Source organism: Podarcis filfolensis (assembly GCF_964270895.1).
Source record: "Podarcis filfolensis genome assembly, chromosome: 13".
NCBI lineage: Eukaryota > Metazoa > Chordata > Lepidosauria > Squamata > Lacertidae > Podarcis > Podarcis filfolensis.
Genome location: NC_139615.1, coordinates 19,254,813 through 19,277,914, shown reverse-complemented (window position 1 = coordinate 19,277,914; position 23,102 = coordinate 19,254,813). Strand labels below are relative to the sequence as shown.

General features: G+C 45.2%; 1 protein-coding gene and 1 long non-coding RNA gene across 3 annotated transcripts in view; one reads left to right on the top strand and one right to left on the bottom strand.

Annotated features, from left to right (window-relative positions):
- LOC310746566 overlaps nt 1–18,839 on the top strand; it is a 49,401-nt gene extending 30,562 nt beyond the window's left edge. The window contains exons 2-4 of the long non-coding RNA XR_014540749.1: nt 2,444–2,507; nt 3,614–3,811; nt 18,714–18,839. This is a non-coding gene — a long non-coding RNA (uncharacterized lncRNA). The remainder of the gene's footprint in view (nt 1–2,443; nt 2,508–3,613; nt 3,812–18,713) is intronic.
- The window catches only part of ALDH16A1 (aldehyde dehydrogenase 16 family member A1), a 48,597-nt gene continuing 39,828 nt past the window's right edge, over nt 14,334–23,102 (bottom strand). For both annotated transcript variants that reach the window (XR_014540725.1, XM_083580183.1), the window contains 2 exons: nt 18,758–18,883; nt 14,334–14,601 (listed from right to left, as the gene is read on the bottom strand). Coding sequence is in view for 1 of the 2 variants with exons in the window: in XM_083580183.1 (XP_083436309.1) it covers nt 14,425–14,601; nt 18,758–18,883 (303 nt within the window). In the remaining variant the exon portion in view is untranslated. The remainder of the gene's footprint in view (nt 14,602–18,757; nt 18,884–23,102) is intronic.

Below are 23,102 nucleotides of genomic sequence, written 5' to 3'. Positions count from 1 at the left end.
CTCGGGCTTCCCCTGCCCCAGCCCCGTGCCTGGGGGGGGGGAATAATTCCCCCCCTTTATTTCCCCCTTCAAAACTAGGTGCATCCTGTGGGCCGGTGCGTCCTATAGGTCGAAAAATACGGTAACCACAAGCAGCTGCCTCTCACTGGGGGCTTACGGGGGATTAAGGGACAAGACTTCGGGGTCAGGAGGTTATGTCACAAGGAGAGACTTGACTTCTGACAGACTTCTGACCCCTATACATTCTCTCCTCCCCGTAAGGAAAATAAGGGTGCATACTTAAGGGACCCCTGACCATTAGGTCCAGTTGTGGCCGACTCTGGGGTTGCGGCGCTCATCTCGCTTTATTGGCCGAGGGAGCTGGTGTACAGCTTCCGGGTCATGTGGCCAGCATGACTAAGCTGCTTCTGGCGAACCAGAGCAGTGCACGGAAACGCCATTTACCTTCCCGCCGGAGCGGTACCTATTTATCTACTTGCACTTTGACATGTTTTCGAACTGCTAGGTTGGCAGGAGCTGGGACCAAACAATGGGAGCTCACTCCGTCGTGGGGATTCGAACCGCCGACCTTCTGATCAGCAAGTCCTAGGCTCTGTGGTTTAACCCACAGCGCCACCCGCATCCCTTACTATACCTTTAAAGCACATTCAAAGCACGTTTCCCACCACAAAGAATTCTGGGCATGGTAGTTTGCCCCTCGCAGAGTTCTTGTTCCCAGCAACCCTTAACAAACCACAGCACCCAGGATTCTTTGAAGGAAAGAATGTGCTCTGAGTGGGCTCTAAAGGGAAATAGTATGTGGGCTGTCAGACAATAAAAGGGCCGTGTGTGGTGGAAATAATGGAAGTGGGGTGGGCAGCCAAGCTTAGGGGCTGAACACGTAGGAGTTCAGGTTAGATGGCTGTCACCATCTCAGGGAATCAATATTTGCTCTGTGTGGGTGTAAGGAGAAAGTATGGACATGAGAAGGGAACTTTCCCTGGGGAAATCCCTAGAGCCAGATGGGTGGGACTTGACTCTCTGTGTGGGTGCGAAATTGTTTGTGTTTTCTGATAACCCTTGGGTTGGTTGTTAATGCTACTAGCTGTGGGTGGCAAGAGCACGGAAGTCTCCACATTCTTGCAACCAGCCCTTTACTCTCATATCAAGGATAACTTACGAGGCTGGAGCTGGTGGCTTATTTCTTAATCCCACAAAAGTCTGAAATAGAGCAGAACGAGCACTAACAGAGCATTGGGTAACCCTCCGCCCCCCCCCCCCGAACCTCTGCCCCACCAGTTTTGATTAGAATTCTTGCAGTGACAGTCGCTTGGCCACAGAGATATTTCTAGTACAGTGGTACCTCAGGTTAAGTACTTAATTTGTTCCGGAGGTCTGTTCTTAACCCGAAACTGTACTTAACCTGAAGCACCACTTTAGCTAATGGGGCTTCCTGCTGCCGCTGCGCCACTGGAGCACGATTTCTGTTCTCATCCTGAAGCAAAGTTCTTAACCTGAAGCACTATTTCTGGGTTAGCGGAGTCTGTAACCTGAAGCATCTGTAACCTGAAGCGTATGTAACCCGAGGTACCACTGTATACGAACATAGGAAGTTGCCTCTTGTTTCCAGTGAACATACATATAAATGCCAGTGCATTGGCAGGGGGTTGGACTAGATGTCCTCTGATGTCCCCTCCAGATCTGATTCTGTGGCCATGAGAAGCGTGAACCGGATCCTTAAAAATGTTATCTGCTTGCACCAACCATGTTTTAACAGAGCATTTGTCAAAGACAAAAAGAGATCAGAACAGTGATTTACCAGGAACCAGAAGAATAGGGACTGCCTAAGCCTTGATAATTGTAGCTTGTTTAAAGGGTAGCAAAGAAATGACGGCAGGTTTCGCTTTTATAGGCATACAAAAGAGTTTATGCTAGAGAAACAGCTAGTAATACATATGCAACATTTTGCAGATGACTATGGGGACACCCCAATACCAAGGAAAGTTTTGTCCAAACATCCTTCCCCACAAAATTACATAATTGCTGAAGGCTCTATTGTGCTGTGTATCTGCTTGCTAGGCTCAGTTCCTGTACAACTGCCTATCTTCCACGGATATTAATGCTAGGAGGATATTTGGTTAATGATAGGCTAGAAAAATAATCCTACAAGTCTGCCTACGTGATTTTACAACCTGTTTCCGAAATATATCTTGGCAACTGCAGATGTGCAAATTTCAGTTCCTCATTTTCCCCATCTTAAATCCAGTTCTCCACACTTCATATGCTCATTTTTGTATGCAATTTTGCTTAATATGCTCAATTTTTTTGCTAAGCAATTTCCCTGGATGCAATACATTTTTATATATATTCACTAATGCATTCAGTTATAGGCACGCTTTGCACTGGTATATGTGCTTTTTATGTGCATTACTTGGCTGTCTTTTAAGTTTGTATCTCATTTCAGAATGTGCATCCCACCCTGGGACCTTAGAATGAAGGACAGATAATAAATCATCATTATAAATTAGGTAAGTTCACCTTTCAGCGTGTGAGCATGTGAAAGATAAAAACAACAACATTATCGTTTAAAAATATTACAGCTGTTTGTGCAAGGCTGTTTGTGCAAAGCATTTTTTTGCACTGTCCACATGGCACTGTGCTCAAAATGCCAGAATACCAGAGTTCTCTGAGAAGAGGGATTGAAAGTTCAAGCACTCTGGGAATTGTAGCTCTGTGAGGGAAATAAGTGTCTCCTGACAACTCTCAGCACCCTTAGCAAACTACAGTTCCCAGATTCTTTAGGGGAAGCTGTGACGGTTGAATGTTGCATCACAGGGCTTGAAATGAGTTTCAATGGTCAGACTCAGGAAGCCATGGTTCAAATCCCCATCACAAATCCCAGTCTCCTCCCCCATCGTTCAGCCTGGACACCAAGGTCCTCCTCTGAGGGTCTTCTGCTGGTTTCTTACTGTGAGAAGCAAAGTTACAGGGAACCAGGCAGAGGGCCTTCTCGGTAGTGGCACCCACCCTGTGGAACACCCTCCCTTCAGATGTCAAGGAGATAAAGAATTACACAACTTTCAGAAGACATCAGAAGGCAGCCCTGTATTGGGTTTTTTTAAAAAAATGTTTCATGTTTTTATTATGTTTTTAGATATGCCGTAAGCCACTCAGAGTGGCTGGGGAAACCCAGCCAGATGGGCGGGGTATAAATAATAAAATTATTATTATTATCATTATTATTATTATTATTACTACTACAGTGGAACCTTGGTTTTCAAACTAAATCTGTTTCTGAAGACCGTTCGACTTCCAAAACGTTCAAAAACTGAGGAGCATTGGGCAGTCAGCAAAATCAATTGCGAAAAAAGAAAAACGCAGCGGAAGCTGTTCGACTTCTGAGGCACATTCAAAAACGGAAGCAATTACTTCTGGGTTTTCGGCATTCGGCTTCCAAAACGTTCGGCTTCCAAGACGCTAAAAAACCGAGGTTCCACTGCATTATCGAAGCTGCCAGAGTGACAGTGAGCAATCGCTGTCTCTCAACCCAGAATACCTCGCCGTGTTGTGGTTTTTTGTGTGTGAGGTAAAAAGCAGGAAACTAATAAGTATTTTCCAAATTCTTTGGAAGAAGCCTGGAAGAAAAGAAGTGTAACAAACAAAATACTTATGGGAAAATGGAGTTGTTCCAACAAGATGCCAGCACTTCCCGTTCAAGACATTGTTCTTTTACCTACTTTTCTCTACAACGAAGTAATCATGGGGCCAATCCAGGGTGAAAAGTGGAAAACAAGGTGCTTTTGGAAAAAAAATGGAAATGAGACAATTCTGGGTGAGTCGTGACTCTTTGTGGGCTTCCTTTGGTAAACCAATATTGTTTAACCACTCTTACTGTAACTGAGCTGCTGGGAGAATAAAAGGATGGAATAAGATGTTGTTAAGTATTATTGATAGCAATGAGATATAATTGTATTAAATATTGGGTGGGGTTGTTAGTACAGTGGTACCTCAGGTTACAAACTTAATTCGTTCCGGAGGTCCATTCTTAATCCAAAACCGTTCTTAATCTGAGGTGCACTTTCGCTAATGGGGCCTCCCACTGCTGCCGCGCTGCCGGTATGTGATTTCCGTTCTTATCGTACCACTGTACAGTGGTACCTCGGGTTACATATGCTTCAGGTTACAGACTCCACTAACCCAGAAATATTACTTCGGGTTAAGAACGTTGCTTCAGGATGAGAACAGCGTGCTCTGGCGGCACTGCAGCAGCAGGAGGCCCCATTAGCTAAAGTGGTGCTTCAGGTTAAGAACAGTTTCATGTTAAGAACAGACCTCCAGAACGAATTAAGTATTTAACCCGAGGTACCACTGTTTATGTAATCTTAATAATTCTTACAGTAACCCAGTGGCATGTGCCGTTTTTATTATCTTCATCTGGTATTTATTATTTAACAGGTTTAGAAACTGCATCATGGCCAGAGGCCAATTCCTAAAAGCCACAGAAACATCTTTAGAAAACTCAAAAGAACACAAAAACCATAGTTTATACAAAACAATAAAATAATCTCTGCTCCGCAAATAGGCAGTTAATATTCCGTAGGTGCTGGGTCACTTCCCACATCCCCCTCGTCACACGTGTGACATCAGGACATTATGTGATGTCGCATGCACGATGTCAAGACACTGCATCAGGCTGCCCAGCATTCTTTGTGGCTCTGTTTTCCTTATCTACTGTACGTGTCCCAATCCTCAAAACTGCAGTTTGCACAATGGAAACGGTGGGTGGGGAGTTTGATTAGGGAAATGTGTGGGATGTGATACATAAGTAGCAGTCAAGTACAACATTCCTTGTTTTCCTAGAGTGGACATGCGGGGGAATGTTTGGTCCAGCCAGTCGAAAACTTCTGGTTTCCTCCTGACTGGGACATACTTCCTTTTGCATGTGACTAGAGGTGGGCGTGACCTTACCTGTCCAGGTAACAAAAGGGCAAGTCACACAGCACGCCCTCCCTCTTTGACCTCCTCCATTGTTGGAGCAGCTTTTAGCTAGAATTGCTCTGTTTGCTGTCAGCTAACAGAGCACACTGGGATTATCTAGACAACTGAAATCCCTAAAGATTGGGGACTGGCTATAATTGTTCCTATATTTAAAAAGGGCAACCCCTCTGACCCATCTAATTATAGACCAATTAGTCTCCTGAATGTGATCTGCAAACTTTATACAAAACATCTATGCCTAAAATTATGTGAATGGTTAGATCATAATGACTTGCTAGAAATTGAACAAGCAGGGTTTACATCTGGACGTTCTACCATAGATCACTGCTTAGTGTTAGATTATTTTGTCTATAAGTATGTGAAACATTGGAAAAAGTCATTGTATGCGGCCTTTGTGGACCTAAAGGCAGCATTTGATTCTGTATCCAGGGGTAGGCTCTGGGCCAAATTGGCCAATATGGGTATTAACAGAAGGTTATTACTTCTGATGATTAAGCTTCATGAGAACAATACCCTCCAGATAAGACTCGCACAGGACGGCAGACTCTCTAGAGAAATCCCAGTCCAAAGGGGAGTTAGACAAGGATGCCTATTAGCCCCATTTTTATTTAACATCTATGTTAACTCCCTGGTCACATGTTGCCGTGAAATCGAAACCCACCCCCCGTGTTCTCTAACGGCAGAAAAGTACCAGTTTTAATGTACCAAAGTGGGTCTGAAACGTGCCTTAGGAAAGTTTAGTGACCAATGTAACACTGAACTGTTAACAATTAACTTTGCCAAAACCAAAATTGTACATTTTAACCGCTCCTTCAGGAAAGATAATTGGAGCGTAAAGGGAAACGCCATTGAACAGACTAAGACCTTCCAATACTTAGGCATTACTTTCTCTTATAATGCCAGATTGTCAACACACCTGACCACATCAGCTATATCAGCAGGAAGAAGTGCAAATGCCATCCTTAGATTATTCAGAAGGAAAGGAGCTGGCTTCCTCCCGATGGCCCTAAAAGTTTTTCAGGCAAAATCTTTAGCCCAACTCCTGTATGGCTCTCAAATTAGCCCCTCTGCCAACCTTAAGACCCTTGAAACAGTACAATCAAAATTCTTAAGATCATTATTTGCTACCCCAAAGTGTACACCTGATGTAGTCTTAAGGCAAGAGGCAGGACTGCCCAGAGTGAAATTAAAAGTCTGGGAGCAAGCAATATCCCTCTGGCTGAAAATCCATTACAATCCTAAGGGACTGTTACCTTGCTTCCTGGCCGCAGCTCCCTATCCTCCTTGGCTTATGCAAATAACTAATAAGATCAAACAAATTGGCCTAAACCCTGAAAATCTTTTTATTGAAACTCCGAACAAGGCAAAAGCAATTATCATTCAGAGACTTTACGATGTCGAATTACAACAAGAAGACGCCCTACTCCCGGAGACGTATAGATGCTTAAAAGCTTGGCCTAATTTTGCAGCTGCCCCTTACTTAACTAACATCACTAACGAAGCTTATAGATGGGCTTTCTCTAGAGCCCGCTTTGAGACAATGCCCTCAGCAGTGCTGTACGGCAAATTCACGCGGGTACCAATGCATGCGCGTCTCTGCCCCTGTATGTCTAATAAGGTAGAATCTGTCACACACATCCTTCTATTTTGCGAATTTTACAGTGAAGAACGAGTTCAACTTATTTTGCCGCTTTTATCAAAATTTATACCCCTACAACATTATTTGGAATCCTCCCCCGAAATTCTACGAAAATACCTTCTGGAAGATTCCTCAAGCTCAATATCATATGAGGTGGCCAAATTTTGCACTTTAGTAATCAGGAAGCGTAAATCTCCTCTGTTGAATAGCACACTGCGAAGTTCCCTTGTGTAATCTTTTTTTTTCTTTTCTTTTCTTTTCTGATGTTGTTGTTGATTTCTTTTTGTTTGATCTTTAGTGTCACTGGCTTTTGCCGCAATAAAACTTGAACTTGAACTGGGATTATCTACTTATGGGATCGATCAGGGGTCAGCAAACTTTTTCAGCAGGGGGCCGGTCCCTCAGATCTTGTGGGGGCCCGGACTATATTTCAAAAAAATAATAATGAACGAATTCCTATGCCCCACAAATAACCCAGAGATGCATTTTAAATAACAGGACACATTCCACTCATGTAAAAACACCAGGCAGGCCCCACAAATAACCCAGACAGGCATTTTAAATAACAGGACACATTCCACTCATGTAAAAACACCAGGCAGGCCCCACAAATAACCCAGACAGGCATTTTAAATAACAGGACACATTCCACTCATGTAAAAACACGCTGATTCCCAGACCGTCCACGGGCCGGATTTAGAAGGCGACTGGGCTGCATCTGGCCCCCGGGCCTTAGTTTGCCTACCCATGGGATAGTTCCACATGTATATACTTTGTAACTAAGTCTGCCTTCAGAGATCCAACAGATGATGTGAGTAAACTTCTTTTATATACTTTACACAAGATTGTGGTGTGTTTATTCTTTTAAGAGGGACATAAGGGAAATTACCAGGAACCTAATATTGAGAGGCTTAAACAAGCCTGCAACCAGCTATCTGCTGTGCATTTAAAAGGGGAATGTAAAACGCTGCTAAGTTATAGAACTTGCTAGCGCAAGTGAGGAAGGATATTAATAAACAATATATCCTCTCCTGCCTCCCTGAACATTCCCACAAAATGGTGCTGGGGGAAAGATTAAGACCCTCTTGACCCGATTCACTTTCCATGGGTCGTGGTCCTCTCTTTGAAGGGCTGTCTGCTTTAAAGCTAAAGAACCCTATCGGGGAGGAAGCAGGAGGGGCTTGAAGCTGCCCATCACTAGTTAGTACATCCAGGCAGCAGATGCATCAGGCCTGCAGCAGGTCACCTGTTTACCATCTTACCTGCTCCAGTGAGCTAGGTTGTATTTCTTTGGAAATCCTAGCAATTCCTTCTACATTTGCACCTATTACTAGCACATGCAGACTTTATGCAAATACATGCCTTCCTTTGGTGATGCATAAGTCGCCACCCTACCCAAAGCTCAGCATCCCCAGAAAATGTCAGCCCCACAACCTACTGCCTTTAGCCATAGAAGCAGTTGTACTTGATGCCTGGGGCTCAGTCCTGGAAAATAAGAAGCGAGGCAGGAAGAAAGTGTTAGGATATTGATGTTCTGTTCCACCTAAACAGCTGTGTGGAGCTGTTGTCTGTTTACATTCCAGCACAGCTTGCTGGGAACTTCCATTTGTGTATAGCTTTTGCTTTATGCCGCTTCTTGCTTGGACATGAAGGAGAGCAGACATGTTTTCTTTGTCCTGAATAAACTGCTTGTAAATATGCTTTACATATGCCTTTGTCCGCCCTTCCGTCGCGAAGAGTTTGTTATCTCTGCAGGCTTGTGTGCTCAGCTTCTGAAGCTCTGAGTCACAGTTTTGATGCAGAACCGAGGACTGGAGTTCGACCGGCTGCCAGCCAGTGGGCTGGAGCCATCTGGGGGTCTGCCAATTGCCCCCGTTCCCACAACAAAAAGGCCCTCTGAAGATGTGCAGGGGAGCAACCTGTCCCTCCAAGCCTAAGGTTAAAGGAGATGGCTTTTAGGTTATGGGTTGGGATGTGGTTTCCATTCCTGGTAGGCTTCAGCACATCCCCTCTTAGAAATCAACCACAGGTTTCAACACCTCAGCCTCTCTTCCTCCGACTGTGCTCCAGCAGCCAGACATTTCGCAGAACATTCAACTTGGTGGTTTTGAGGTAAAAGGTTTTCTGCGTTTCAGTGCCGGAAGCGCACAGCTCGAAAGAAAAGAGGCAGCAAATAAACACACATCGAAATAGCAGCAACAAAGCGACCCACAGGACGAGTGTTGAGGCGGAAAAGCTTGGAGGTGGGTGTGTTTCCAAAGGGCAAACCCAAGCCGGGGGGGGGGGGAAGGCTTGTGACAATGGCTTTTGTTAAAACCCATCATCACCAGCTCTGTGTGTATCTGTGTGCAAGAGGCAGTGTGGTGCAGTGGTTAGAGCGCTGGACTAGGACCCGAGAAAGCAGGGTTCAAATCCCCACTCAGGCATGAAGCTCACTGGGTGACCTTGGGCCATTCACTCACTCTCAGCTTAATTTACCTCACAGGCCTGAGCGGTCCTTTGGCAGATTCAAGCCAATTATTAACAGAGATTGTGGCTAGATTTCCCTTTCTGGGTGCAAAAAGGTGAAATCTCCCCCGATTAAGCCTACCCTGTCTGGCTACTGTTCTCATACATTACAAATCTAGCTGTGTCATTTCCCCCCTCAACTCATTTTTAGGTCCATCAGTTCAAACACCTAGCATTTGGTGACCACTGAGCATTCTCTGCTCGCATTGGTCTGAGTTTTGGGGGGAGAGGGTGACCCTTTGGGTTTTGGGTTTTTTTAAAAGAAGAGTTGTTGTACTTCTGCATTTATTTCTTCTGTTACATGTTGCTTGAATAATGACACTTGCCTTTCTGTTTCCCCCCTTATTCTGTTTGATATGAAGGGTTATATTTATTTGGTAGATACATGGTCTGCATTCCTTATACTGTAAAGTATTGTTCTTCTGTTAATGCAGGGGTAGGAACAGGGTAGGATATGGGGGACTGAGAGAGTGAGGTGGGTGAAATCTGGACTTGAATGTGTTCACTGGGACAGGGAATCCCCTGGCATTGTGTTGATTTAGCTGAAGTTCCCACAGTGGTAGAACAATTGGGAAAACCCCATTACTGAGCCTATGAAAGTGCCTTGTCAGATCATCAGTGACCATAACAGCATTTTTTTCAAAAATCCAATAAATAAATAGATCTATTGGCTACAGCCCTTGCAAGCTTCCAGGAACAGATCTTTGCAAGCTATGCAACCTTTCCATTTATTTAAGGGATTAAGTCAGGGATTGAATTCGCCAGCTGGTATATATAATTCATGTGCTCTCTTGCTGAACTCTCACACGCCTTCCCATTCTGGTAAAATTTCCCCAAACTTAGTCCCAAACCAGGAAACTTCCTTGGTTTCACAGGGCAGCACCTAAACTTGAGAAAAGCGACAAAAGCAGATTCTTAACAGCACATAGGAAGTCACAATCTTTCCCAGATTTAACTGTCAATCCCTTTGACCTGGGAACTCTGGGAATCGTATTTTTATACACAGGTGAATAGAAATTTCCCCAGCAACTATCAACACTTCTAAATAAACTACATTTTTATCCATGTAGTATGTGCATTTTTGTACACATTATACGAATTGAGAAAGGTGTTGCAAAATTCGAAGTGTGAATTTCGAAGGCAGGCTGCATCTTTGTTTCTGTATTGTTTAGAGAGCAGAAATTGGGTAGAATTGCCTTTAAAAAATTCTGCCCTGTTTAGTAACTCCTTTTTGAGTTTCTCTTGCTTGTCGTGGACTCTGCGTTGCCAACCAGGATTATCGAGCCATGGGTATCATCCTGATAATCATTTATCGAAGCTTATTAAAACCAACTGTCCTGAAATCTGATGTTTACATAACATTACAAATCCCAGCATCACCTGGTCGCTTTCATTCTCAAGGTTCCCGCTAATTTCGGTCTCATCCACTGCAGAGCCAGGTCTCAGGCTGCTTCTACTCTGTGGAAATAGCCCCATTTTAGTCGCTCTCTCTTCTCACATATGCAAGCTGTGCTCATAAAGATGTTCCTCCCATGCTTTCCCTGTTCAGAATCTCAACAGTGCTCGGAAAGTCCAGCTTTAAAGAAAGCCCAACACCATGGAATATTGATCAGCCCGCTAGGTATAGCTGTTCCGGATGGTTATCACCTCTGCAGATGGTTCCAACAAATTCCTTCTCTATGGTTCATTTCTCATCTCTATAAATCAGTAATTGTGACCGGCTCTATCTGGCTTCATATGTTGTTCCTCATTCCATCCAGGGTGAGTGGCATAAACTGCTCCTGCCCTTCAGGACAGGGTGAGGTGGAGGCAGGCTCACATTGCTGCAGGATCTCCTTGAAAAAAATGGGGGTGGGGCAGGGCCCCTCAGTTACCCCTCCCCAGCTGCTGCCCCAGGGTGGACGTCTGAAAAACCACAAAACCATGCAGGGCCAGCTCCAACAGTCAGAAAATCCCAAACCAAGCTCTGCTTTAAAACCTCAAACTAAATCCCAAACCAAGCTCTGCTTTAAAACCTCCAAGGAAAAAGAATCCACCGCCTCTTGTGGGAGTCTGTTCCACTGTCAAACAGCTCTTACTGTCAGAAAGTTCTTCCTGATGTTTAGTTGGAATCTCCCTTCTTGTAAACTGATGTCATCGATTTGAGTCCTAGCTTCTGGAGCAGGAGAAAACAAGCTTGTTCCATCCTCCATGTGACTAGTTCTTCAGATATTTGAAGGAGCCCATCATATTTCCTCTCAGTCTCCTTTTCCCCCAGGCTAAAACATACCCAATTCTCTCAACTGTTCCTCAACAGGCTTGGTTTCCAGACCCTTTATCATCTTGGTTGCCCTCCCTTGCACATGTCCCAGCTTGTCAACATCCTTCTTAAATTGTGGCACCCAGAACTGGACACAGCACTCCAGGTGTGGTCTGACCAAGGCAGAATAGAGTGGGACTATTATTTCCTTGATGTGGACACCTTTGCTGATGCAGCCTAGAAGAACATTAGCTTTTTTTTTTTTGCCGCTGCATCACATCACTGAGTCATGTTAAGACCCCCTAGATCCTTTTTACATGTACTACTGGCAAACCGGGTGTTGGCCCAGCGCCAAGGGCCTTCTGGCGGTTCCCTCCCTGCGAGAAGCAAAGCTACAGGGAACTAGGCAGAGGGTTTTCCCGGTAGTGGCGCCTGCCCTGTGGAATGCCCTCCCAGCAGATGTCAAAGAGATAAACAACTACCTGACATTTAGAAGACATCTGAAGGCAGCCCTGTTTAGGGAAGTTTTTTATGTGTGACATTTTAATGTATTTTTAATCTTTGTTGGAAGCTGCCCAGAGTGGCTGGGGAAACCCAGCCAAATGGGCGGGGCACAAATAATAAATTATTATTATCTATGCATCTGGTTCTTCCTGATTAAGTGTATAACTTTGCTTTTGTCCATGTTGAAATTTATTTTGATATGTTTTGGCTTAGTTCTCCAATCTATTAAGGTCAGATGCAGCAACAGTTGAGTGTAGGATCCCTCCGGTCTTCAAAACTGGATGCTTTTCCAACCTTAGGCATCCAAGTTTCTAACAGTTGTGCTAGATTCAATTACTTACATGACAGTTTGTATCTCACCCTCCCTCTAAGGAACTCATGGACTGTATCATTGTGTGTCCAGTCTTATCCCCACAAGAACCCCATCGTAACAAACATAAGAAGAGGCTGCTGGATCAGGCAAGTAACCAATCTAGCCCCACATCCTATCCCCACAGTCGCCAACCAGATGCCTGGGGAAACCCGCAAGTGGGACCCAAAAGCACCCTCCCCTCCTGTGGTTTCCAGCAACTGATCTTCAGCAGAATTACTGCCTCCCTCCAACCGCAGTAGGTCAGACAACTTGCGTATGATGTTCCAATGAGTTTCATGGCTGAGTGGGAGATATACACCCAGGCCTCTCACCTTTAAGCCCAATGGCCTAACCACTGCACGACGCCTCTCTCTTTCTCTCTCTCAATCGCCTCACCAAACCTTTGCGGGAGACCTCAACACAGGCTGCAGAAAAGGACAAGTGACTTTCCATTTCTGACTAAGAGAGAACGCCTCTCAGAACTGTTTTCCCCCAGCTCAACCCACCATCCTTCTGACCTTTATCTCTTCAGAGCAAGTGTTTGAAATACCACAGCTGCTTCTGATTAATATCACATCGCTACCATCTCCCACCCCAAATGGTAAAGCATCAGAAAACCTCAACAGCGGGGTGTTGTTGTTTTTCCCCAGTCAGGTTCCAAAATTGATCAGGGACTCTGCAAATGAGAACATGAACAGAATGAGCCCCAGGCTGTCAGCAGTGCCATGCCAAAGGAGGAGATGGAGTTGGACAACAGCTGGCATGACGGGGGTTTCCCACCCATACCAAGGAGCCCTTAAATCCTGGCCCGGGGGGAGAATGATCTGGCAATCCCCCCCGCCCCTTTTTTCATTTTCCCAGCCCAAGTTTGGTTCTCTGTTTTCCTTTTAGGCTGGCAATTTGAGAATACGAAAAACAATGGGCAGTGGGACAGTGCCTTCTTCAAGGAGCGATGGGGTGGGGAGAACAGTTCTCTATCCAATGCTCTGAAACACCGTTGTACTGCTCCTTTCGACCTCTGAAAAACCAGAAGGTTAAAGGTGCGGTTGTTTGTGAGCTTTGCGACAGCGCTGCTCTCTGCGCTTTGAAGTCCCAGCAAGTGGGGCTTCCAAGTGCAGCATCCCTTGACATCACAATGATGTCAGGTGATGGGCAGATGGGCTGCTCCCGCAATGTTCCTTGTGGAGAGGGATTGGCTGTTCAACCACTCGGGGAACTGAAGCTCTGTGAGGGGAGTAAAGGTAAAGGGACCCCTGACCATTAGGTCCAGTCGTGACCGACTCTGGGGTTGCGGCGCTCATCTTGCTTTACTGGCCAAGGGAGCCGGCGTACAGCTTCCGGGTCATGTGGCCAGCATGACTAAGCCGCTTCTGGCGAACCAGAGCAGCGCACGGAAACGCCGTTTACCTTCCCACAGGAGGGGTACCTATTTATTTATCTACTTGCACTTTGACATGCTTTCAAACTGCTAGGTTGGCAGGACCAGGGACCGAGCAAAGGGAGCTCACCCCGTCATGGGGATTCGAACCGCCGACCTTCTGATCAGCAAGCCCTAGGCTCTGTGGTTTAACCCACAGCGCCACACACCCAGCGGAAATAAAGAGTGGTCTGCCTAACTTGGTTGGGGAACCTGTGGCCTTCCAGATGCAGTACTACAACTCCCATCCTCGCTGTCCATCAGCCATGCTGGTCTAGCAACATCTGGAGTGCCGCAGGTTCCCCATCCTGGTTTAACTAGTGCGGGGGGGGGGACCTCTGGCCTGCAAAGCTCTTTTGGCCAAGCCACACCAACCTGCCTGTCACCTGATTGTCAGGGCTTCAGAGAATTACATGGAGCAAAAATGAGTTGCCTGATGTCTCTGTGATATTCATGGCTGACAGGTGAGCACCCCTGCCTAGTCTGCAGGGCTTGGCGGAGGGGAGATAAGGATTTGGCCCACATCCAGTTCCGAACCCTTGATCTAATCCCTACATGGCAGGGCAGGGGGCTGGTTTCATTGGAAGGGAGTGGAGCTTTGTGAATGGGACCAGGGAAGATGGCAGCCATGGATTCTCCTGGATAAGGAACAGATTCAACCAGCTATAAATATAGAAACATTTCCACAGCAGAGGGGTTTTCTTATATATAAAAAACTACCAAACGATCTTTATTCTCAATCTCAATGTTTCCCAACCCTGATTGCTTTTCAGTTCAGCCCCAGAGGCTCAGTTGGCAAATATATCGCCCATGGGCATCCAAACGCTTTTACACTGCGTGGCCTGGTAGAGAAACTCTTCCCCAGCCCCCTCTCGTGGGTCAGCCCAGCAACGCTCCTCCGCTCCATAATTCACCCAGGTCCTCTTCAGGTTCCCAGCCGAGGCCCATTCAACAAGTGCAGAACCCTAGGCGGAAGAGGAAATAAAAACAAAATAAAGCAGAGGAATTGGAACTCTTCCAAGTTAAGGGGTACTTTCACTGATCTCGGGCAGAGGTGTTTTTTTTTAAAAAGTTCTTGATCTTCAGGGGTCATTTCTGCCCCCAATTGACTTATCTATCATGTGGAACTCATGCCCACTGCAGAGGCTTCTGGGAAATATTCTCATGTATGTGCTCAGTCCCGCTGTCTTGACAGGCCTCAGCATCATGCCCTATGAGCTGAGAGTATGCCCTTGAACAGTGATCTACCTGGTGAGGGTCACAAACCCCTAAATGGGGCCCATAGCATCAGCAGTGTGCCCCATTGCGGTCATGGGGGTCAAGACTGCTGTGTGCTGCTGGCCTTAGGCCTATTCAGGTACAGTGGTACCTCAGGTTAAGTATTTAATTCATTCCGGAGGTCTGTTCTCAATCTGAAACTGTTCTTAACCTGAAGCACCACTTTAGCTAATGGGGCCTCCTGCTGCTGTTGCATCGCCAGAGCCCGATTTCTGTTCTTATCCTGAAGCAAAGTTCTTAACCTGAAGCACTATTTCTGGGTTAGCAGAGTCTGTAACCTGAAGCGTATGTAACCCGAAGCATATGTAACCTGAGGTACCACTGTATTATTAAACGTAAATCACTTGGTGACCTTTAAGGTAACAAGCGACTAATAATGTCTAATAAATGATAAAAAATATTTATTAATGTGAAATTTTATAATCTGTGCTTTCATTGTATATATATCAAGGTGATTCACAGAACATAAAAAAATCCAAAGAATCAGTTCATAAACATCTATAAAACAAAATAGAAACATCAGGAAATACTGGTTGGTCAAAAGAAAAATTCAGATTGTGAAGGCCTGTCTAAACAGTACAGTTTTCAGAAGATGTATAAAAGGAGGAAGGGGGTGGTTTCTGCCAAACCAATACAGGCTGGGAGTTCCACAGGACAAGGCCTGCCACACTAAAGCCAAACCTCAGGGGAATGGGGAACCACCACAAGTGCCCCGTCAGAGGATCTCAGTGTAACACCCGTAGCGGCAGGCATGGTGTCTTTCAGAGACGTTTGTCCATCACTGTTGGTTTTCTCCCTGAGGAAACCATGACAAACTGCGTTCGGGTGAGGTAAAATGTACTTTTGGCCTCCAGACTGCTCCTGAGAGAATAGGGATGGTTCTGGAGAATACAAAGTTGTTACTGCTCTTAGAGATATTTGAATTCTCCAGAACCATTATCTCACCCAAACACAGTTGATTGCCAGGCTTGAATAATAAAGGCAATGCACTACCTCCCTATAAAGGCCTCACTATTATCAAGGGCTGGGCTTGGGCATTACTCCACAAAAACCTAAAAAAATCATTAAGCAATGTTACATAACCTTCTTTTTCTTCCCTTTCATGCGAAGCCTGCAGGCAGTAATCTCTCTCTCTCTCTCTCTTGGCTGCACCTTAATTAAACCTAGGTAGCGGCCATTGGGGGACACGATCAGAAGGTTGGCGGTTCGAATCCCCGTGACAGGGTGAGCTCCCATTGCTCGGTCCCTGCTCCTGCCAACCTAGCAGTTCGAAAGCATGTCAAAGTGCAAGTAGATAAATAGGTACCGCTCCAGCGGGAAGGTAAACAGCGTTTCCGTGCGCTGCTATGGCTCGCCAGAAGCGGTTTAGTCATGCTGGCCACATGACCTGGAAGCTGTACGCCGGCTCCCTCGGCCAGTAAAGCGAGATGAGCGCCGCAACCCCAGAGTCGGCCACAACTGGACCTAATGGTCAGGGGTCCTTTACCTTTACCTATAGGGGCCATTGGTGGGCAGAATAAAATTGCTTTTCAGGTTGAGCCGAGACCACTTAATGGGCTCTGGCTTCAATAAAAAAAAAGCCCATTTCAGAGAGTCCTGTAGCCCTGCTAAATTTTCCCCTGACACACTTCTGTGTATTGAGACAGGAATGCAGAAGCAGCAGATTTCTCGGAAGCAGACAATCCGTTCTCAGACTTTCTACAGATGAGAAACACTGGTTGCATACTAACCATACATCTGAAGCATATACCCCCCCCCAAATCCTGGGAACTGTAGTTTACTTCTCACAGAGCTACAATTCCCAGCACCCTGAACAAACTACAGTTCCTGGAGGGAGGGGAAATGTGCTTTAAATGTATGATGTGCACACAGCTACTGATGGAGGTTGAGATGTGCCAGTATACTAATAGGTAGGAAGAGAAGCTGAAAATTAATCTGCCTGGTAGCTTGGGAGGAACTCCTGGATTCATCCTCATCTAGTGAGTCGCAGGTAGCAGCTATAGGCAGGAACACTTTCTACGAGCTCAAGCTTGTACACCAGTCACAACCCTGCCTGGAGCAGTTGGACTTGCTCTTAGTCATCCGTGCCCTGTTTTTGTTGGCGTATGTCTGTCTCAGAAGACAATGGAGGAGTGACCCTTTGGGGGTCAGTCAGACCATTTCAGCTGGAGCAGAAGGTGGCTGTACCAGACTGGTTAGCTCCAAAACTAGGCTACTGGAATGGACTTCACCTGGGGCTGGCTCTATTATTATTGTAAGTTTATTAAGTCCACACACACACAGTTTAGTACAAAATATCCTTCTCCAATGCTTAAAAACAAGTAAGGATAAAGAAAGGGGAAGAAAAGGTTTAAAACTTGTGAAAAGGGAAATAAAATAAGGAAATAGAATATACAAAGCAAAAACAAATGGGAAAAAGGAAGGGGTAACTTCCAATTCATTGTCTGTCAGCTATATATAGAAAATTATTCAAAACATTCACTCCAAGATAACCCCTGACTTTTCTACTTTGTGTATACCAGTATTTTCAAACGGGCTCAGCTCTGAAGGGCTGTAAATTGCAGCAGGCACAAAATTCGGCCTGCTGGATGCTGGGGGAAGCCATATGTCTGAAGCATAACTCTGAAGCTGTGCCGGCTGTGGGCAAAGCTTCCTTTAAAGGTTCAGAGTCCTAAAGAGCTTGGGGCAAAGTTATTTAAAGGACCATTTTCACTCATAAAGTCCTGCACCAGCCTAAGTTCTGCTTTGGTGGGCCTTGAGTTTCCGCCTCAAAATATCGGTTAGGTTGACCTGCACACACAAAACTGGGCCTTCTCGGTGGTGGCCCCAGAACTTTGGAACTAATTTCCTATTGATTTGCACCTTGCCCCAGTGTTGGTGAGCGCTGGAGACCTTCTTCAATGCTACCATTAATGAAGTTGGTAACCATAGAATCCTAGAGTTGGGAGGGGACCCTGAGGAACATCTAGTCCTGAAATGCAGGAATATGCAACTGTTCTATACAGGGATCGAACCTGCAACCTTGGGGTTATCAGCACCATGCTCTAACCAACTGAGCTAACTGGCCAGCTAGGGGATCACAGAGCAGCTGCTTAGTTTTTCTGTGTGTTTGCTGCTGTGGCTATTCTACCTTTATACTTTGCAAAGTCTTGTTTGCGTGTTGCATTGTGAGGCCACAGGATACCAAGTCCATCTAGCTCAGCAATGTCTACACAGACTGGCAACAGCTGTGCAAGGTAGGGGGTGTTTTCTAACCCAGTAGATGCCAGCGATTGAACATGTGCTAATACCACTCCGATATTGCTCTTTCATACTAAAAATGCAGAGCTTCATGCAACGTGAGAAACCATGCATGTGTGCTTTTACACAGGTCACAGAATTCACCTCTTCATGGTGCAGAAATAAGTACATACAGTGGTACCTCGGGTTACAGACACTTCAGGTTATAGACGCTTCAGGTTACAGACTCTGCTAACCCAGAAATAGTACCTCGGGTTAAGAACTTTGCTTCAGGATGAGATCAGAAATTGTGCGGTGGCAGCGGGAGGCCCCATTAGCTAAAGTGCTACCTCAGGTTAAGAACAGTTTCCGGTTAAGAATGGACCTCCAGAATGAATTAAGTTCTTAACCTGAGGTACCACTGTACAGCCTTGATGATGGCTTCATTTCCCTGAGAGAAGAAGGTGTACTATTGCATATGTAAGGAACTGGAACTTGCTTTATTTATACAGAATGAAAGCAGAGATTCTCAGGTAGCTCAGCTCTGTCCTGGTAGCATATTCTGCATTTTTCCTCCCAGGGACACTGCATTAGATTGCTGCAGTATTTGCAAGGGATACTTACCTCCTTAGAGCCAAAGTACCACACAGCTTGCACATCTTGGTGTTCGGCTAAGGCCCGGCTCAAATGGTCCCGGTTGCCAGAGATGATGTTCACCACTCCACCAGGGACGTCCGAAGTGTCTAGCACCTGATAGAGAAGAGATGGACGCCATTTGTTGCAAAGGTGACTGGCACTTTAAGACAAACTCCTAGAGAATTCTGGTCACATGACTAGAGCCTGGGAGGTTAGTTCATTGTAGCCTGGATGAGACCTGCTAATGCAGTTGTTGCTTTGTTCAGTTAATAACTGTGCCCTGTATTGCCTCTGCAACTATTTCCTGACTGTACCATGGTACTGGCCGGCACCAAAATAAATATTGGAGGCAAGATTTCAAAGGTCCCATATAGGCTATGAGGCAAACTGGAAACACATTTTAAAATATGGGTTCATTGGTAACACACCAAGGATTATGTAATATCTGGTTTTTGTTTTTTTTAAATAATGCAATAACCCCATTGTCCTTGGGTTCTATACAAAAGTGCCTGAAATTTCTTTTGTTGGCTACAGCTCCAAAATCTTCTGGCTGGTGTTAAGAGTCTGAAGTTCTAAATTGCACACTTTTTGTCCCATTTGGGTCCCAGAGGACTACTGGGAGATATCCACAACATGTTGGAATACTTCAGGTGTGCCACAGAAGAGAATGGACTGTGCAGAATGCGCATCGACATTTGAGGGATAATGTAACTTTTCAGATCTTGTGTGGGAAAAGAGTAGAAAAGGAAGAAATCTGGGGCAATGACTTTCAACTGCATGTTACCAGCTGTCTCCACTTAGCCATCTGTCAGAAAATATACAAAACCAAAAACCCAGACACTGCACTATTGGGGAAACACCATCCCCTCCAGAAACATACAGTCCCACAGATATATGTGTGCTCCTTTTCATTCCATGTAAAAGTAGTTGGGGATTCAATGCCTGAACATTGCAGACGGCTCTTGCTTCAGAATAATGACAGCTACATTCATGGGAAAATCATAGCATTTTCCTTACCAGGCAGCAGTAAAGGAAACCTGGGCTAAAGCACACACTTGTATCATTTTAACAATCATGGCTTTCCGTGAAGAATCGTGGGAACTGTAGTTTGTTCAGGGTGCTCAGAATTGCTAGAAGACCCTTCACAAAACTACAGTTCCAGGATTTATTGTTGTTTTTTGAAGGGTGGGAAACCATGACTGTTAAAGTGGGATAAGAGAGAGGAGAGAATCCCAAAGGGTTCCTGCCAGCAATTTTACAAGCTTTTTGTGACAGTGATTTATGAATTAGTCACTGCGTAATTTTGAAATCACTTGTTATTATAAGCCTTTAGTTCTCTCAAGGGGAAAATTATAACTCCCAGATTTTTGTATAAACACATTTTTTTTTATTAGAGTAATAAAAATGAACACCAAACCAAAGAGAACAGAAAGCTGCAAGCTGTTGCTTACAGCAGGCATAGGCAAACTCGGCCCTCCAGATGTTTTGGGACTACAACTCTCATCATCCCTAACTAACAGGACCAGTGGTCAGGGATGATGGGAATTGTAGTCTCAAAACATCTGGAGGGCCAAGTTTGCCTATGCCTGGTTTAGAGGCTTTTACACAGCAATATATAGCAATAGTTTTAAGTTCTGTGTTCATTTCTCTTTCCCATCTTGCCTTTGTCTGACATCCTTTCTGTACAATTTGTGTCCGCACTGTGCAGATAGGCAGTTACTCTTCCAGATGGACTTCCGCAGTCAAATAAAGGTTTTAGAAGGGATTTGATAGCCCTTTCTCCCTTGTGTAGGTCAGGTGTGGGGAACATTTGTCCTGCTAGATGTTGAACTACAAATCCCATCACCCCCAGCGAGCATGGTCAGTGGACAAGGCTGATGGAAGCAGCAGTTTAGCAACATCTGAGAGGTTCCTCACATTTAGTAGGTTATGAAGCCATGCCAGAACATGTAAAAATCTAAATTATTTGCCATGCCCTTGATTGAATGAATGTTGTGTTCCAACAATTGCTCTTTGCCATAATTCCCAATACCACTGATTTGGGATTAAAGCAGCCAGCCATCTTTGAATTCTTCACTATTACCTGTTGAGCTGCCGGTATTATAAACTTAATTAAGTTTGGAGAGTCCTCGTGGCTTACGAGGAGACCCTCCCTGGAGTCCAAAAATGTCCTCTTCGGGTTCCAGGGAGGGTCTCCTCACAAGCCACTAGGTGCTTCCCATTTATGTGCATTTCACTGGCACGCATGAAGTCCCCGAACATAACCCCCGCGTAAATGGGGAGTTGCTTGTAGTACAAATAGATTTTTTAAAAATAAAAATTGAAAGGGAGTTACAGCTTGTTTATGATTCTGAACACCTGCTGCTCAAGAGGCCCCAAGTTCCTGACAAGGAGAAGACTGATTTCCCCCTTAAATTGTTGAATTAACCCTAGTGGTTTAAAGACTGTCAGTAACAGATAATTTCAAACTACATAGTGGTACATTCATGCATCATTGATGAAAAGGAGGTTGCATTGCTGGCAGGAATTGGAGAAATTCCCTGTGTCTCCTTGGGATAAGACTTATTTGGTCTTTCTGTCTGTTCTCAAACCAGTTGCCATTGCAGCTGTCATCCTCAATGTTTTCAGCTACACAGCTTTCTATGCTAAAGAGCCATTGGTTGCCCCAGCTACAAAATGTTTTGCAGTATCCTTACTTTCCTGAGGGGGCGCATTCACACATGTGGCAAAGTAGGAAGGTAGACGTGTAGCTCCGCTCTCGCCTCCCGATTTATATATGTGGATTGTGGTACTTTAAAGGCTAATAGTTTTAGGTTTCTCTGACAAATGGACACTAGGCTATATGCATAAGGAACATCATTCTGTGGTGCTGATTCAGGAAGTTACTCTCTTTTCTTTCTCAAGCTGCTAATAGCTATCATTCCTGGTGTCTCTTAATATCAAAGTATACTAAACAATAGGGACACGGGTGGCGCTGTGGGTTAAACCACGGAGCCTAGGACTTGCCGATCAGAAGGTCGGCGGTTCGAATCCCCGCGACGGGGTGAGCTCCCGTTGCTCGGTCCCTGCTCCTGCCAACCTAGCAGTTCGAAAGCACGTCAAAGTGCAAGTAGATAAATAGGTACCGCTCCGGCGGGAAGGTAAATGGCGTTTCCGTGCGCTGCTCTGGTTCGCCCAGAAGCACCTCAGTCATGCTGGCCACATGACCCGGAAGCTGTACGCCGGCTCCCTCGGCCAATAAAGCGAGATGAGCGCTGCAACCCCAGAGTCGGTCATGACTGGACCTAATGGTCAGGGGTCCCTTTACCTTTATACTAAACAATGGTGATAAAGCAGAACCACCAACTCACATAGATCAAATGGAGATGGTGTTCTATATGGTGTTCTATTTGATGAGCTACTTAGGGGTTGTTGTTGTTGTTTTGCCAAAGTTGTTGAGCTTTTTGGCAGGATCTGAATAAACAAAGTTTGAGCTATTTTTAAGGACACACACCAAAATCTACACTTCGGTTGCCAAACATCTGGATTTTCGGTGATTTCCGCCCAGGTACTGCTTCCAGCTGCAGTACTCAGGCTACGTCTGGGAAATACCAGGCAACCCTAGAGTTACTATAGAGTAGCTGAGAGTTTTGGGATAGGTAGGGCTGTAGCACATGCTGCTTTCTTTTTGAACTTATTATACAGACAGGGACGCAGTGCTGAGACTTCCAGGTCTTTTATTACAGTAGATAGTTTAACAAGTTTACTTTAGAGAAGTATGGTAATATAGTAATATAAGTTTATTTTGCTCTTATGAGCCCTAATCTAAACCTGACTGGTTTCTTGTGTCACCCTCTCCTCTAGGCTGAAGTAATAAGGCAGGGGGGTTAATAACATGATGAAGATGAAGAGCCATCATTTTAGCTTCTGCTCTGCCATGCTCCTAGAACCAGCCTGGTGATCCCACTGGGTTGCGTTCTTGAGCAGACCCACTGAAGTTCATAAACCTTAGTTAATCATGCTGATTCGTTTCAATGGGTCTGAACAGGACTAGCATTGGATACGACCTTCTCTCTCTCTCTCTGCTTTGCCTGGTCACATAGATGGAGAGTCTCACAGAAAGGCTCCTCCACATTCCTTGACTAAATTGGGACAAAACACTCTGGGCTCAGCACTGTATTTTGCAATCCTTGGCGAGACAAATTCTGGAAATGCATATACAACATCTGCCAAAGAGAGCGCGGTTTCTGCTTGGGCTGCTTTCATAAACGCCACACGAGATTCTCTCCCCCCCCCCCCGAATCCGAAAGTGGGCCATGAAGAAGAAATCGAGAACATAAAAAATGGCAACGAA